The sequence below is a fragment of the Eutrema salsugineum genome, unplaced genomic scaffold (genome assembly GCF_000478725.1).
Source record: "Eutrema salsugineum unplaced genomic scaffold, Eutsalg1_0 scaffold_9, whole genome shotgun sequence".
NCBI lineage: Eukaryota > Viridiplantae > Streptophyta > Magnoliopsida > Brassicales > Brassicaceae > Eutrema > Eutrema salsugineum.
Window position 1 is genome coordinate 9,495,478 of NW_006256342.1, and position 13,081 is coordinate 9,508,558.

General features: G+C 39.5%; 3 protein-coding genes across 3 annotated transcripts; 1 reads left to right on the forward strand and 2 right to left on the reverse strand.

Moving 5' to 3' along the window:
- Positions 1 to 5,100: 5,100 nt before the first annotated feature.
- On the forward strand, positions 5,101 to 5,886 carry LOC112085325. The gene is made up of 4 exons (XM_024154530.1): positions 5,101 to 5,307; positions 5,379 to 5,620; positions 5,662 to 5,710; positions 5,794 to 5,886. Exons 1-4 carry the CDS (start codon positions 5,101 to 5,103, stop codon positions 5,884 to 5,886), a joined length of 591 nt encoding a protein of 196 aa, XP_024010298.1.
- Positions 5,887 to 7,533: 1,647 nt separating this feature from the next.
- Positions 7,534 to 9,962, reverse strand: LOC112085330. The gene is made up of 9 exons (XM_024154536.1): positions 9,807 to 9,962; positions 9,677 to 9,755; positions 9,510 to 9,578; positions 9,266 to 9,441; positions 9,049 to 9,186; positions 8,895 to 8,972; positions 8,511 to 8,818; positions 7,795 to 8,252; positions 7,534 to 7,679 (listed from the first exon to the last, which is right to left on the reverse strand). Exons 1-9 carry the CDS (start codon positions 9,960 to 9,962, stop codon positions 7,534 to 7,536), a joined length of 1,608 nt encoding a protein of 535 aa, XP_024010304.1.
- An 8-nt stretch (positions 9,963 to 9,970) lies between these two features.
- Positions 9,971 to 12,844, reverse strand: LOC112085335. Its single transcript, XM_024154542.1, has 3 exons — positions 12,696 to 12,844; positions 10,683 to 11,559; positions 9,971 to 10,441 (listed from the first exon to the last, which is right to left on the reverse strand). The coding sequence occupies exons 1-3, from the start codon at positions 12,842 to 12,844 to the stop codon at positions 9,971 to 9,973; spliced, it is 1,497 nt and encodes a 498-aa protein (XP_024010310.1).
- Positions 12,845 to 13,081: the final 237 nt, after the last annotated feature.

Sequence of the window (13,081 nt, forward strand, 5' to 3'; positions counted from 1 at the left end):
ATTCGCTTTCATCACTTGGATGGCGATGTTGGACAGATTAACGACAGGTACTCGAATGGCGCAATGGAACAGAGGCATCTCAATAGCCTGTGTTTTTTGCTCTATACCCATGGAGACGAGATCACACTTGTTCTTTGAATGTAACTTTTCGCGGCAAATCTGGGACGACCTTGCTGGAGGACTGCCCAATACACATCATACGCAGAACTGGGATGAGATTTTAATCCTGCTCTCGTCTGATGTGATGAACAAGACCACTTTGTTCATCGCCCGGTATCTTTTTCAAGCTTCACTTACTTGGATCTGGAGGGAACGAAATCGGAGGAGACATGGTGACGTTTCTCGCTCCCCGCAGATGTTGATCTCCGATTTAGATAAGATGACTCGCAACTTGTTAAGCTCGCTTCGATTGGCTGGAGATCACAGTTACGAAGGAGGTCTGGAAGTCTGGTTTGGCTCCCGAACTTGAAGATACCAAAGCTCTGTTTTTATAAACAATTCTTGCTCTGTTTTCTAGCTTTTAGAATTTATTATTTGCTCATCTATTAAATCGATGATGTAAAGAAGAACGGTCTTTTTTTTAAATATAATTTAACATATTTTCAAAAAAAAAAAAACATTATTGCGTATATATTTAATATAGGTCCTAGGACGTAATTGGACGTCTATCAAATTACTGAAAGATGAAAAAACGTGGATTACTTTTCAGAATTTATTACATCTGCAGATAAGCAGTAGTATATTGGCAAACCTAATCCTAACGTTTTTATTTATTAGCATCTTCTTATCCTCGCGACTTCTGAAATCCTGTAGTTATCTCATACGCTGTTTACAGTTTTTATTCGCTTATTTTTTTCTGATGACCGAATTATTTTTGTCCGAAACCCAAACTATCTCTGCTAGACCTATAAAAATCCAAGTTTTTTTGCCACCAAAAACGTCTACGACTAAGGTGTTGATTGGTTCACCCGCTATCACCAGCAAACTCAGCGTTTGCGGTTGGTAGCAGTTAGTGGCGTTTTATCACAATCATAGAAATCGCTGCAAACCGCTCCGTATCATTATATACTGCAGAAATCCAAAAGCTGCTTCCCGCCAGCGTTTGCGGTTTTGGGTAAAAAAATAAAAATAAATAAATTCACGTTAAAAAAAAGATTACGTTAAAAACAATTATAAAACCCTAACCCTACTAATCTTCTCTTATATATATAAACCCTAATTTTCACTTTTTCTATCAAATTCTAGTCTATTCATGGTTTTTCATATCAGTTGAAGAAAATTAAGATAGAAACATAAGTGCCATAATACTTTAGTTTAATTTATTTATATTAATTGTTCTGTTTCCACTTTTAAATTTAAAGTAAAAAATTATAAATATGTATCTTATTAAATAAGATAAAAGCATAAATGCCATAATACTTTAGTTTAATTTATTTATTTATAATTTATTAATTATTTTAAACTATTTATTTTGATATTAATCATAATAATATAGTTTTTTGTTTTTTATAATTATATATGATGTTTATTTTGGTAATTTTATGTTTAACCGCTAAAACAATCGCTGGTTTGCCAGTCAAAATTGTCCCGCAAACGGATCTGCTTTAAAAAATTTAACCAGTCGTGCAAACCGCTGAATAAACGCTCAAAACCGCAATCATCTGCTTCCGCAAACTCCCGCACTCGCAACCGCAACCGCTGCATTTAAACTAGTCAAGCCCTAAACCGGAGAGTGGGGATCTAAAACTTTTTGTTATGACACTTTCAATGAAGACATATATTTTTGACAATATAGAAAGCATTTTTGATTTGCATCAATATTATGTTTGGAGGCATCAATTAGGAGACTACCAGCGAAAGGCAGTCAATTATGTCTATAACAGAAGTCAATGAAAAAAAGCAGGTGGAAATGACGAGCTAACCCTTGTCCCCGAAAAGAAAACAGCACTTTTTCTGACGCCGGATGGGACCACACCAGTTAACACATTTTGACACGCTACCATGCTTCCCAAACACTAACAAGCGAAACTTTTGGCTTTACTTTCTAAACCCAAACTCGAAATTTTGTCGTTTAGTATGGGATTGTACGGATAGGTTTATAGCGTGTGGTCTTGGGTGGGTCACATAAATAGATAGAAGCTCATAACATCCTACACCGCCGCTAGTAAACAACATTGTTAGGGTTTGTCTACAAAGAAGATTAACGAAGGTATGACTACTCCTAGATGAATATTGTGACTACTTTTTAATTAGTAGTTAGTTATTTAGTGTTTGTTTTCTTTGTGGTGAATATAGATGTTGGGGAGACAAATGGTTTTGCTTGTGAGGGGGAAATGGTTCGAAGGTGGGAATGGAGTGTGGACTTTTCTGACGGAGCGCACAGGGAATAGCCAAGCTGTTTTTCTCAGCTCAAGGATGAAGTTCAAGGAAGTGGTGAAGCTGACTAAAGAGAAAATGGGGATACACGAAGACGTTGGCGTGGCTCTTACTTACCAGTGGCCCGCGTACATGCTTATGGACGACGGAAGGGACGCACCACCAGTCTCCATACGAACGGACGATGATGTCGCCCTTTTTGTTGAAATGAGGTCCGAGATTAACCAGCTGAATCTCTGCATCACCGCGGATGATGATCAGCTGAGTGAGGGTGTGAGGGAGTCTGCAACAAGGGAGACGGCTATGGTTGTCTACGAAAAATCAGCCGATAACAAAGCAGATAACGAGGGTAATATATTATAACCAGTTGCCTATAAAGTAGTTAACTATTACATCAAAGTAGTTATACTAATACATTTATAAAGAAGTTATAACTAGCTGTTTAAAATAATGTTCTGTGCAGGAGAATCTCGTGGAAAAGATAAAAGCGATGAAAACAAAGAGGGTAAGATCTTAGAACTAGCTGTTTATCACGTAGTTGTCTATTACACTAAATATGCCCGAACTAACGTTACAAAGTAGACGAGTACTAACTAGTGTTACATAAACCGGAACGGTATACAACTATAAATAGACGTTGACGATGTGGATTATAAAAAAAATCAAGAATGAGATCTGTATTAATAGTTAACAGCTATTACTAATCACTTAATAATAGACGTTGTTGATGTTGGTTATAAAGTTTGAATCACTGTGTAATATATTTCTAGTAAATAATTATCATCTGACCACTATAAGTAGGCGTATACTATGCAACTGATTACCTTTAAGAAGCTGATATTTTAAGTCATGATGCATACAGGAGAATCTGGTGAGAAAGATGAGAGCGGTGACAATGTGGAAGAGCATGTAATTCGTCTGGATGGAGAGTTGAACTTTCTGGTGAGTGATGATGACTCGTTTGATGGGAGGAACGAAGAGTTCAACGAGTCTGCGAAGGATGATGAAGACTCGGTGAAGGATGAAGATGAGGTGGCAAAAAGACGTGCAAAAGGAAAGGACAAAGTGCAAGAAAACGAACCAAAAAAAAGGCCCACCAAAAAGGGAATGTAGCAATCATTCCGCCCGTTACAGCTGCGCCGACGAGACCATTAATGGGGTCTTCAATGAGACAGAGGAGTTCCCTGCCATGTTTGGGAGGGATGCTCCCCCAATCGTTGATGAAATTTCCGACGACAGTGAGTAGTTGTTTATATATGAGTATTTACCAAGTAGTACATTACTTTAGGAAATGATCAGATTGTGCCTTTGATAATGCAGGAATTGACAGTGCCTTGAGGGACGTGCGGTACGAGGGGGGACGGAATTTTCGTAGGCAGGATTTTTCGTAACAAAGTGGAGTGCAAGATTAAGATGGCCATCCATGCCATCAACAGAAAATTCCATTTCAGGACTCCACGCTCAACTCCAAGCTATATGGAGTTCCTGTGAGTTAATCAGAGCTGTCCATGGCGGGTCTATGCTTCCTTGATGGATGCGACAGGGAACTTCCAGATTAAGAAGGCCACGCTTAAACACACATGCCCCATTGAAGACCACTGGAAGTATCACAAACAAGCAACAACGCAAGTGATTGGTGAGCTGATCTCCACAAGATTTGTGGCAGGGCAGCGAAGACCGGGTCCAATAGAAATTCAGCGCATAATGCTCCAAGAGTTCCAGGTCTTGTTTATGGCTGACACCACAATTTCCTATCTAGATGACATTATTAGTCTTCTGTAGTTAACTACCCGTAGTTATCTGTTTCTATTATATCACACAGTAATTGTCTACTTGTATTACGTAGGTTAACATCTCTTACTGGAAGGCGTGGAGGTGCAGGGAACTGGCACTTGAAAGAGCGTTTGGATCAGTTTCTGGAAGTTTTGCCTTGCTCCCTTCGTACCTGGAAAATCTTCAGAGCTCCAACCCGGGAACGGTTTGCATGACAGAGTTTGTTGCGGACAAGAATGGTTGCCAAAGGTTCAAGTACCTTTTCATCGCGTTTGCTGCTTCAGTTGCTGAACTGAAATACTTGCGGCCCGTGGTTCTGATCGATGGTGAGTATTCTATTATAATAGATACCTACCTTGATAGTTGACTATGGAATATTCATAAATTATGTTATCATACTTTCATATCAGGGACACATCTTGTGAGCCGATATGGTGGCTGATTTGTGCAAGTGCTCAAGACGGAAACTTTCAGATCTACCCGATAGCATATGCTGTTGTAGACAGTGAGAACGATGCATGTTATGAATGGTTTTTCAATTGCTTGAAAACCATCATTCCGGATAGCAGCGCCGTTATGTTTATATCTGACCGTCATGGTAGCATATACTCAGGGCTTCAAAAGGTTTGTCGTAGAGAACTATATTTGTTAATAGTTATAATTATATATACGCATATATATAGTTAACTATGTAACTGGTGTATGTAGGTGTACCTATCCGCGGGCCATGGTGCTTGTCTAGTTCATCTGGCGAGGAACATTACAACCCGATTCAAAAAGAGCCGTCTTCCATCTCTTATGGTCAGAGCTGCAAAAGCTTACACAATGCACGAGTTTCAGCAAATATTTAAAGATTTGTAAAACATCAACCCTCGTTGCGCCAAGTATTTAATGGATATGGGATTACCACACTGGACTCGGGCGTAGTGCATTGGCGACCGCTACAACATCATGACTACTAATGTAGCCGAATCTCTGAACAAGGTATTGAAGGAATGCCGTGAGTTCCCCCTAATCTCAATGCTTGAGGCGATTAGAATGAGTCTTATCAGTTGGTTTGTAAGGAGGAAAAGTGCCTCAGCCGCTGAAAATCATGCTGTAAATCCCAAAGTTCGTGATATTTTGGACGACAACTTCTATGGTTGCACCGAACTGAAGGTAAACGTAGACGAATATTGTCTTCAATTTACTTGTAACCGAATATTGGTACTAACTATCATGTAATGAAGGTGGTTGCTGTGGGAAGCGATGAATACGAAGTTTACAACAGGAAGGGGGATCGGTTCGAAGTGAACCTAGTTTCCAAGTCATGCAGCTGCAGGGAGTTCCAAATGCTACTCATTCCATGCCGCCATGCAATTGCTGCTACTTCTTGCTGCGGAATTGAGATAAATGAGCTGTGGGAGAGGTGTACACAACAGAATACCGGAGAGCCCTTTATGACGGAGTTTTTCACCCAGTGCCAACACCGGTGAGTTCTGGTAACGAGTTGCTTCCTCCATTAATGCGCAGGCCACCGGGGCGTCCAAGGAAAATCAGGATACCATCAGGAGAGTTTAAGGTAAAATTCTGAAAAATGTATCCAACTATGTTGTAGACAACTATGTAAATTTCAAGAGAACTAATTAATTATGAATGAAACAGAGGCGTGCGAGGAATGCGACAAGGATTTGCAGCAAGTGTCAGGGTAAAGGTCACAACAGAGCTTCTTGCAAGCTCCCGGTCAAGGATAAGTAATGATTGTGTCAGGTGTTGTTTTGGAATGAGGCAGGGAGACTCGGATATGATGCACTTCAAATTTCAAGTGAAGGGACTACATCTTGTTTATGTGTAGGGCCTACATCTTGTTTTGCAAGTTTGAAGGTTTTTTTGATACAATGCATCAAGGGAAAAGGGCCAAAACCCAACCCGAACTAAATTTGATGTGCCAAAAAAAATCCGAACTAAAATACGGTGTCAAAAACTATCTGAATTTCAAAATAATTTAAATTTCCTATCCGAACTTTAATATAAGTGTCAAAATCTACTTTGACTAACTTTGATGTTAGTCAACTGTTAAAAAACGCTGACGTGGCATGACAGAATATGACTTGGCATGACACGTTATTATCTTACCAAAACGACGTCGTTTTACTAAAACAAAAAAAACAACGATGTATTCAATTCGCCCATCAGATGTCGGATCCGGTACTCGTCAAAGACGTGAAGCGAGCGGTTGGTGATGGCACGCGCTCGCGTCAGTCATTTCGTGGAGGCTCAGTTTCTTGGAATCTCTTGCCGTTGACAAGAGCGAGATCATCTCGGTCGCGGACGAAGACGAAGCAGATGGAAAGGGTTCCGGTGGTGCAGTTCGCATCAGGTGGAAACACGTTCTCGTTTTGTTTTTTTTTTATTTACACAGGCGAATTAATAATATATAAATGTATCTGTAAAACATAACCATAATGTCTCATGGTTCAACTCGTCTGCGCGTTTGGATATGGTATATAGTGTCTCGGGTTCGAATCTAGGAAAGAGGAAAATTTTTAAATTTTTTGTTTTAGTAAAACGACGTCGTTTTAGTAAGGTGACAACGTGTCATGCCAAGTCATATTCCATCATGCCACGTCAGCGTTTTTTAACAGTTGACTAACATCAAAGTTAGTCAAAGTAGATTTTGACACTTATATTAAAGTTTTGATAGGAAATTTAAATTATTTTGGAATTCATATAGTTTTTGGCACCGTATTTTAGTTCGGATTTTTTTCGGCACATCAAATTTAGTTCGGGTTGGTTTTGGCCCTTTTCCCGACTTAATTCCTGCGGATTTGTTTGGATTTGTATTGCCTCTAATACTCTTAACCCTTAATATTCTATGATTGTTGGATTTGGAGACTTCATATTCCTCACCTATTTTGACTACTTTGCATAGGGTGGATAGGATAGTATTATATTTGGTATACTAATAGTCAACTATTTATTCCAAGTAGTTAGTTCTAAATTGATCCTCATGAATTGGATGAATAGTATAATATTTGGAATGCTAATAGTCAACTAAGTATTCTAAAATAGGTAGTTCTAAAGTGATCCTCATGAATTGCCATAGTAGGTCTACTAAAAAAACGTGGATCTACTCATAATACATGGACGACCACTAGTAATTGTCTACTACAGTAGTTATATACTATTAAGTACGTACTCTAAAAAATAAGTCAAGCTAATATGAGTTCATCGTAGTTATTGAAATACAAATAAATAGTGCCTTCATAATACCACAAATAAGTTCAAGTTGTTAAGGTGTCAATAAACATTCAAACATCCAACAAGATAACAACATTCCAACAGCTTTAAAAAATAAAGGACAATAATAGCGTACAAAGTACGTCGGTTTGACATGGTTGGGAATCACGAAGACGGTTCGATCAGGCAAAGGAGATCGTAAGCAAATTTAAGAGCGGCATCACGAACAACATCATCACCGATAGCCATATCAAGTGATATATTGGAAGAGTGTAATTGAAGCGACATGAGCGTCATCAAGCCAAGTAGCCCTGCAAAAAATAGTTAGCTATTTGTAAGTGATACTAATATAGATAACTACTTGTAATTAGATTTACATATAATCGACTACTTGTATGTTAATATCTCACGAAAATGATAACATACCTAGGTTCAGTGTCTGGAACATCGGTTTGACGACCTTGATCGTGAACGGGATAAGGGTGTCTGATTTCATCTCGGTATTGTAGGCGACTTTCCTAATGAAATGAGGTAGGCACTGAGCGAGAGGGGAGACACTGGTCTTAAGCTTCATCTCCTTAAAAGTCTCGTAAGGATTGAGGACAAATATCTCATGGCTCTCAAAATCGATGCATAACCCAACCCAGTATTTACAGTCCACTTCGTAGGGACAGTAAATACGACCAATCTGAGTGTACCATGACCGCCTAGATTTGACATATTCAAGAGCACCAGTCGGTAGTGTGACTGGTTTCTTTTTGGGCGGGTTTATGAACTTCGGGTAGAGCTCTTCAATCTGGTGAATGAAGGCATACTCAACGAAGTCAACTTTCGAATGGGTATCGTTAATTTCAGAAAGCTGATGCCAGAACAACCTAATGACACTGTCAATAGACTAGCAAGAGAGATAGAGTTGGTTAGTATTCAGCTATATGTAAACGGAAATTAGTAGTTGCTATTAATAAACTACTAGTAAATGATTACCACAGAAGATATGGGGAATTTCAGGGATACTATCTCTTTCAGTATGTTCACCGAGAGGAATATCCCATCCCAGCAATCCTATTTCCTACACAAATGAAACACATAAATATGTATACGCATTACGTGCTTTCGAAATTAATCAAAAGTCGTTTACTTACCGACTTTCTTCCATCCTTGTTTGTAGGAAAGTGAGTTGCTCAGGAGTGGGTGGCGCGAAGAAATGACTCAAGTCCACCAAATTGTCATTCTTTTTAGATCGTTTTGGGCGTGGAACCACGTAGTCTGACATTGTGGTTGAAGGTTGGGCCACTCGTTTACTTTTACGGACCGGCTGGGGCTCCTCGCTTGGAATCTTATTGGCCTCTACCATGTTTTTTTCTTCTTGTGTAAGACCGAGTGACCAAACAGGAGGTTCAACTCCTTCAGGGATTTCGCTATTTGTGACGGGCTTTACGACATCCGTAACCTACCACCAATAAGACATAGTCGTTTAATGGTACAGTTAGCTATTAATAGTTAATTATCTGACGACGAGCACCAACCTTTCCTTGTTGTGGGAGTTCACTGCTGGTTTGTGCTGGGATAGGGGGCTCTTCCACTGCTTTAAGGTGCTCATTAACCTACAAATTAAAAAGATAACTACGTTACATCTGTTTATGTATTATACGACTATCTAACATATAAAAGCTTACTAACAATTGCACGATCTTCTAATGTTTTTTCAGACTTCGCAGGTGAAGGGTTTACGTCTCTAATTTGGTCATCCTCGACAAAAAATTGATCCATAAAGGGAATCCCAGAGTTTACGGCGGTGGAAGGAACTGTGGTATATGCCTACAATAGAAGTTTACAGGTAAGGCAGTAGTTGATCACACACTACAAGGTAATTGATTACTAGTAATCAACTACTTACCTCGTAAGGGTCCTTCGCTAAGTCCGAAAGAACCGAAGCTATCTGGTTATGAGCGATGGTCGCCTGGTCCAAAGCAGAAGAACCGCCCATGTCCATCAGGGACTTCGCCTGGTCAGCTGGTGCATTTACATCACCATCATGCACTCTATTACCACCATCCTCTAGTCCTTCAACATCTGAATCAATACATAGAAATGAGAAGTGGACATACACTAATAATCGGTTAATAGTCGTAAGTACTAACCATCATCGTCATTCTGGTCGTCATTCTGACCTTCGTTTCCAATACCTTCACCGTCGAGATTCACTTCTTCTGGTTGAATACATAAATATGAGAAATTGAAAATTCATTTAAGAATTGTATAATAGTAGTTGAATACTATATTAGTTATCTATTAGTATACAACTAACCATCTGCGTCGTTATGATCGTCCAGGGTTCCTTCGTTTTCGTTGCCTTCACCATCATGCTCTAAACCTACAACATGATCCTCTTATGAAGTAAATGATTACTAGTGATAAATTACTAATAGATAACTAACCTTCGACATTCTCCTCACCAACATAACTATCAATGCCGCGATCTCCTTTGATTCAGATGACTTTGTTTCTTCTTCTGAAGAAGAAACTTGGGCGAACCTTACATGGGTGGATTTCTTCGGCTGAATTCGAATGGGAGGTGTAGATTTCGTAGGCATCGATTTCTTCAGTTCCCGGTGGAATATTTCTTTGCTTGCCCGGTGGCAGATTTTTTTGGTTCTCCGGTTGTAGTTTCTTTCGGTTTATGCCCTTGTATATCAGAAATTGCAAGCTTGAAGTTCGACAATGCTGTGGAAACTTCTGAACGGAGATTGCCGAAATCTTCTCGGAGGTTTTTGAGCTCCTGTAAAATCAAAGACTGTGAAACATCGAGCTTGTCCAGAATTGCAGAGGAATCAGAATCCTTTAAAGGACCCTCGCAAGGTGTGCTACGGGAAGATGAGGCTTGGGTCTTCTCCTGCTTTTTATGAAGGCTTGCTTTTTGACCACCATTCCATGATTTCCTGGTAAATTTGTCACCTCGTGAAATTGCTGCAAGCAAGTTGTCTACGCGTTCGTCGGAGACATCATCATCAATTCCCAACTCGGTTTCAGCAAACAAGTTCTCATCGTCAGGTAAAATTGCTTTCACCTTCACCTGATATACCGAGAAAATGTTAGGTAAACAGTTACAATAATACACTTACATGTAATCAACTACTAATGTATACTAGTCTGAATATCCTCACTCCATAATAGTAGACATATAAGGCAGTATTGTGAAATTATGAATGAGAAGTAGTGTGTGACTATTAGTAGACGACTACAATTATATGTCTACCATCGTATGTATGCAATGAAATGTAAGTTACTATTATGTAGTTTGGATTAAGTGGTACCTTTACGTCCTTATCAAGATGCTTCACATGAGGCATTGATATGTTCACTGGCTTCGCACCACCAGGACGTATAAGCGGGGATTCATCCTCTTCGTCTTCATCGTCTCCTACCGATTTACCCTTACCCTTAACATCCTTCACCAATATAGTAGGCGCACACTCCAAAATCACCATCTGTAGTGCATGTAAAAAACCCTGAAAAGCACAAGTGGGCTGGAGGAAATTTGAAGGGGTATCTGTCTTACTTCTGATGCAGTCCATGGTCAAATCAAATGATTTACGACCCCAAGGATATTCAAGGAAGTTGTCAACATCTTTAACCATTAAGATGTGGTCGCCACTTATCCTAGCGTTTCTAGACGTGGGACACAACACACCATCTATGAGGAGTAGGCATGCGAGCTTAAATCTGGTTTCCTTGTCCTTGTATGGTCTGCCAGAAAGTGTGCTCGCTATCCACCCAGGAGTTGCATTCGCACTTGACCCAAATAACTTCTTCGTCTGCTTACTCAGCTTCCTCTCGTTTAATTCACGCTGTGGAGGCAACTTCGAACAATCTAAGCCGGTTGCAATTGCAAACTCACGAATTGAGAACCGAATGGGCTGACCAGCAAAGAGACACCACAACTCTTTCTTTTTTGCTGTAACCAACTGCCTAGATAACATGAAATGCAGGAATCTCACTGAAGATGAAATCTTGTTTCCAGTCTCTATAATTTTGCTAAATTGGGAAGAGGAAAGCTTCTCCAAATGGTCTTCTTCCAAAGCGCAAGTGATTGTGTCAATATAATTCAGCTGAAAGTAAGTGTTGACCTTCTTATTCTCAGGTTCATTGCCTAAGGCGAAAAGCCTATCCGGCAAGCTACTCATCGCTGCCCTGAAAACAACCAAGAAAAACAGTTTTAATTGAAAGTAGTTGATTATGCATAGGTATTTATCTTTTATTAACAGTCTAGTATGATCAGGTACATTTAGAGGTTGACTAACTGAAAAGGCTATTATAATAGTAAAGGGAAGAAAAACTGAAACCCTATTCGAGTACAAAAAAAAGAAATACACACCGACGCTGAGATGTTAACCTCGTTTTTACAAATTTGTTTATGGGTAGTTGATTATTCATAGAACAGTACCATTAGATCTAAACCCTGATGTGAAAAGACAATCATGACCCTAAGCCAAGGGAGAAACCCTAATCGATTACAAAAAGACGAATAACTAGCCACCCCATGACAGATCTGCGAGCACTTCAATAAAAAAACATAAACGACCAAACATCTCAACAAAATAACAGACCGAGTAATTGCGTACTAATAGTTTGTTATCGGTGCCTGACATAGAATTCATTTTCATATTCAAAAAACAGAGAAGAATAAGAGATCTCAAGTGTACGAATGGTATGAACTTAATTAAGAAAAGATATGCGGGAGAAAAGAGAACGGCGGACAGTGTTATACCTAAATCAAAGAAAGACGACGGCGAGCGCGAGTCGGCGGATTTCTTGGATTTCGCCGAACGAAATCGAAGTTCACCGGGAAAGCAACGTCGATGTCAGGCGGAAATTAAAATAGGTTACAATGGAGGGTGACGGTGAGAATACAAGTGAAACGACAACAGAGACAACAAAGAAAATAAAAGGGCAGTGCGGTTGCTGAAGAAGTTCGGAGGTGAGAGAGAAAAGTAAAGAAAATGGCAGACGTGACATGATGAGGGGTATTTAAGGGTGGTTTTGTGGAAGTTTTTTTTTTTTTTACAAAAATAAATTTAAAGGTTACCAAAACAGTTGACACAAATTACCCTCATGTATTTAAAAGTGAGTTACGAATTCAAACAATTCAAAAACCAAAAAAAAGAGATTTTACCCAGAAATCACGGAACCAGTATTCAACTACAACATAAACTTAATAACATCAAGTTAACAACTAAAAAAAATATAATAGCTGACTACTAGTATTCCATTACAACATAGTCGTCTATCGATTGAAAACACTCTTTGCCAGCTGGTAGTAAACATACAGGTAGCAATGCTCACAGATCATTTGATGCTTGAATCTGCATATGGGGAATTCGGAAAAAGGATTGGGAAAGATCCCGTGCACCGTCGGCTCTTTGCAAGCTTTGATCAAATCCATCACTTGATTTGCAATCCCTTCCATGTACTCCATTCGTGACTTCCAACCAACTATACGGTCAAGGATTACCAGCCCTCCCTCATAAAGACCGTATGCAGTGCCTCAAATTGCAAGCATTAAAGTCGCAGTATCGACTCCAGCTTTTGACGCTTTGATAAAAAACGTAACGGAACCCTCAATATCGTTATCAACTGTAATCTTGGTCATGCCGCGGAGGTACAATGATGTCGGATTACCGGCACTAATCGCTGCCTCAAGGAACATAGGGTA

Coding starts and splice junctions, on each gene's coding strand:
- LOC112085325 (XM_024154530.1), top strand. CDS start 5,101: ATGACTACTAATGTAGCCGAATCTCTGAACAAGGTATTGAAGGAATGC. Junction 5,308..5,378: donor ATGGTTGCACCGAACTGAAG/GTAAACGTAGAC, acceptor CATGTAATGAAG/GTGGTTGCTGTGGGAAGCGA. Junction 5,621..5,661: donor TTCACCCAGTGCCAACACCG/GTGAGTTCTGGT, acceptor ATTAATGCGCAG/GCCACCGGGGCGTCCAAGGA.
- LOC112085330 (XM_024154536.1), bottom strand. CDS start 9,962: ATGCCTACGAAATCTACACCTCCCATTCGAATTCAGCCGAAGAAATCC. Junction 9,442..9,509: donor CGACCAGAATGACGATGATG/GTTAGTACTTAC, acceptor GTATTGATTCAG/ATGTTGAAGGACTAGAGGAT. Junction 7,680..7,794: donor GTTCCAGACACTGAACCTAG/GTATGTTATCAT, acceptor TATTTTTTGCAG/GGCTACTTGGCTTGATGACG.
- LOC112085335 (XM_024154542.1), bottom strand. CDS start 12,844: ATGGAGTACATGGAAGGGATTGCAAATCAAGTGATGGATTTGATCAAA. Junction 11,560..12,695: donor ATCTGTGAGCATTGCTACCT/GTATGTTTACTA, acceptor GGTTGTTTTCAG/GGCAGCGATGAGTAGCTTGC. Junction 10,442..10,682: donor ATCTTGATAAGGACGTAAAG/GTACCACTTAAT, acceptor TCGGTATATCAG/GTGAAGGTGAAAGCAATTTT.